This window comes from Anneissia japonica, unplaced genomic scaffold (genome assembly GCF_011630105.1).
Source record: "Anneissia japonica isolate Jap-2015-1 unplaced genomic scaffold, ASM1163010v1 scaffold285712_len2166_cov191_single, whole genome shotgun sequence".
Lineage (NCBI taxonomy): Eukaryota > Metazoa > Echinodermata > Crinoidea > Comatulida > Comatulidae > Anneissia > Anneissia japonica.
In genome coordinates this window covers 1-2,166 of record NW_022704181.1, presented here as the reverse complement: position 1 = coordinate 2,166, position 2,166 = coordinate 1, and the positions used below count along the sequence as shown (strand labels likewise).

At 36.1% G+C, this 2,166-nt stretch overlaps 1 protein-coding gene across 1 annotated transcript; it reads left to right on the top strand.

Moving 5' to 3' along the window:
* Positions 1-763: 763 nt before the first annotated feature.
* On the top strand, positions 764-2,160 carry LOC117104590 (transcription initiation factor TFIID subunit 6-like; the record flags this gene model as incomplete). The annotated part of the gene is made up of 3 exons (XM_033245440.1): positions 764-943; positions 1,673-1,797; positions 2,051-2,160. Coding segments are annotated over 3 exons (415 nt in total), but the record flags the coding sequence as incomplete, so codon positions are not given.
* Between the last annotated feature and the right edge of the window lie 6 nt (positions 2,161-2,166).

The following is a 2,166-nucleotide window of genomic DNA, read 5'->3' as shown; positions in this document are numbered from 1 at the left end:
TACTAAAACTGATACAGTAAAAATGATTGCACAGTTACTGTTGTATTACAATATTTTATCATTAAATTTCAAGACAAAAACCATGGTGGGCAGGTTCAGTATCTGAGGGGTAAGGCGAACTACCTTAATATTCGTTTTGGTTCAAAACTTTCTCGAACAGGCTTCGTCTTCTAGGAGGTGGACTTACAAGAGGCCAAGTGTACATCTCAGGCATTGTGTTTTCGGAAGACTAGGGAGGTATCCCAATGTTGTAGTTCATTTCAGCCCTTGCCTTTGTGGAATGATGTACATGAAGCTACTAAATTCATTTTTACAGCTACTGTAGTAGTCACAGATCACCCCATATATAATTCAGCACATTAACGATGGGACTAATAGGTTATAGGTGTTAAACTTTCATTTATGAATGAACCAAAATAACATTGGCATTTACATTAACCAAGGACTTTTAACTGTGGAAGCTGGCTGGTTTGAGCTGTCAAACTTGAATTAGCCTTGTGTGTGTTATTGTTATGCTAATGAGCCAGATAAGCACAATCTGCAAATGCTCAGATTAACAAAACTTTCCTTAGCCACACTGCCTATTGGCTAGGCATACAACAGCTAGGCCTAGCTTCTCTTATTTTTAAACCAGCCAGCTTCCTATCCTGGTAACAGTTAAAAGTCCTTGCATTAACATCAGCATTTATTTAATAGGTTATTCTCTTCCTTTTTCTCTGTTAGTATATTAATCTTACATGATATGTTTTGTTTTTTTCTGCAGGAAGCCTTACAGAGTTTAGCCACAGATCCAGGACTTTATCAGATGCTTCCACGCTTCAGTGCCTTCATAAGTGAAGGGGTCAAAGTTAACGTAGTACAGAACAATCTTGCTCTGTTGATCTACTTGATGAGAATGGTGAAAGCAGTGATGGACAACACCAGTCTGTACCTTGAAAAATATGTATGTACCTCATAAAAATATAAAAATACAGCCCATACGTGGATTCAAGGAGGGACCCAGCCAGCCTGCGCTTCCCCCTGAAAACTTGCAAAATTGTATAAAAAATTTAAAATAAAAAAAGAATGTTATATTCAAATACAAGTCTTAAAGTGCCATTTCCAGCCATCTAGAGAATCATAAAATTTCGTACCTTGGCCCCCAACCATGGTGGACAGCGTGGTCTAGGCCCTCCGTCTATCAAAATACCTCCCTGGGCCCCATCTATTTCTAATTCCTAGATCGCCACTGCAACTTATACAACGTGAAGACATTACATTAAAAAATGTATATTTAACTTGTACCGCATCATTAAATATTTATCTTTTTTGGAGGTTAAAGTAATGATTTTGACAATTTTAAAATTGATATTATAACGTATTCTACTTGTATGACCCTTCCAGCTTATATAGTGCTTGAATGGTGCCGTTTCTCATTTATGTAACTGACATTTACATCCACCTGACGTTGATAATCCCAACACTAGGTTTAGTACAGGTTGTTTGGCTCTGGCACCCACTTAAACAGATTCTGGAAGGAGTAGGATTTAGAACGCTATCCATGGGTCATTGATTCATCATTGTGAATTTATTGTTGTTAACATATTTATTACGTTAACAACAATGTTACGTAAGTTACGTATGTTACGTATTTTTATTATAACATGCCAAGATGTTGGTTTTTTTTTTTCAGTTGCATGAGCTTGTACCAGCTGTCCTGACCTGTATTGTTAGTAAACAACTTTGTCAACGACCTGACACAGACAACCATTGGGCATTACGGGACTTTGCATCAAGGCTTATGGCTTCCATCTGCAAGTAAGTTTCTTTAATAGACAGATTCTAATAGCTCAATTGGATTGTAGTTATGCGACATTCAACATGATCGTACATGATAAGACATTTTGTGTTGTTAATATGAAATAAAAATTTTTATTATCACTGTGATTCATCAGTACATTAGTTAATATATATATTTTTTAATTTACCTGAATCAAAGTGATGAATCAAAATAAAAAACCTTACCCACTAATCAATAAGATTGATTTTGTTGAGACTTCTTTTCTTGTAGGAAATTTAGTACCACAACAAACAACATTCAATCCAGAATAACAAAGACTTTTGATTCGTCGCTAAACAACCCAAAAGCACCTATCTCAACGCTGTATGGTGCAGTATCAGGCTTGT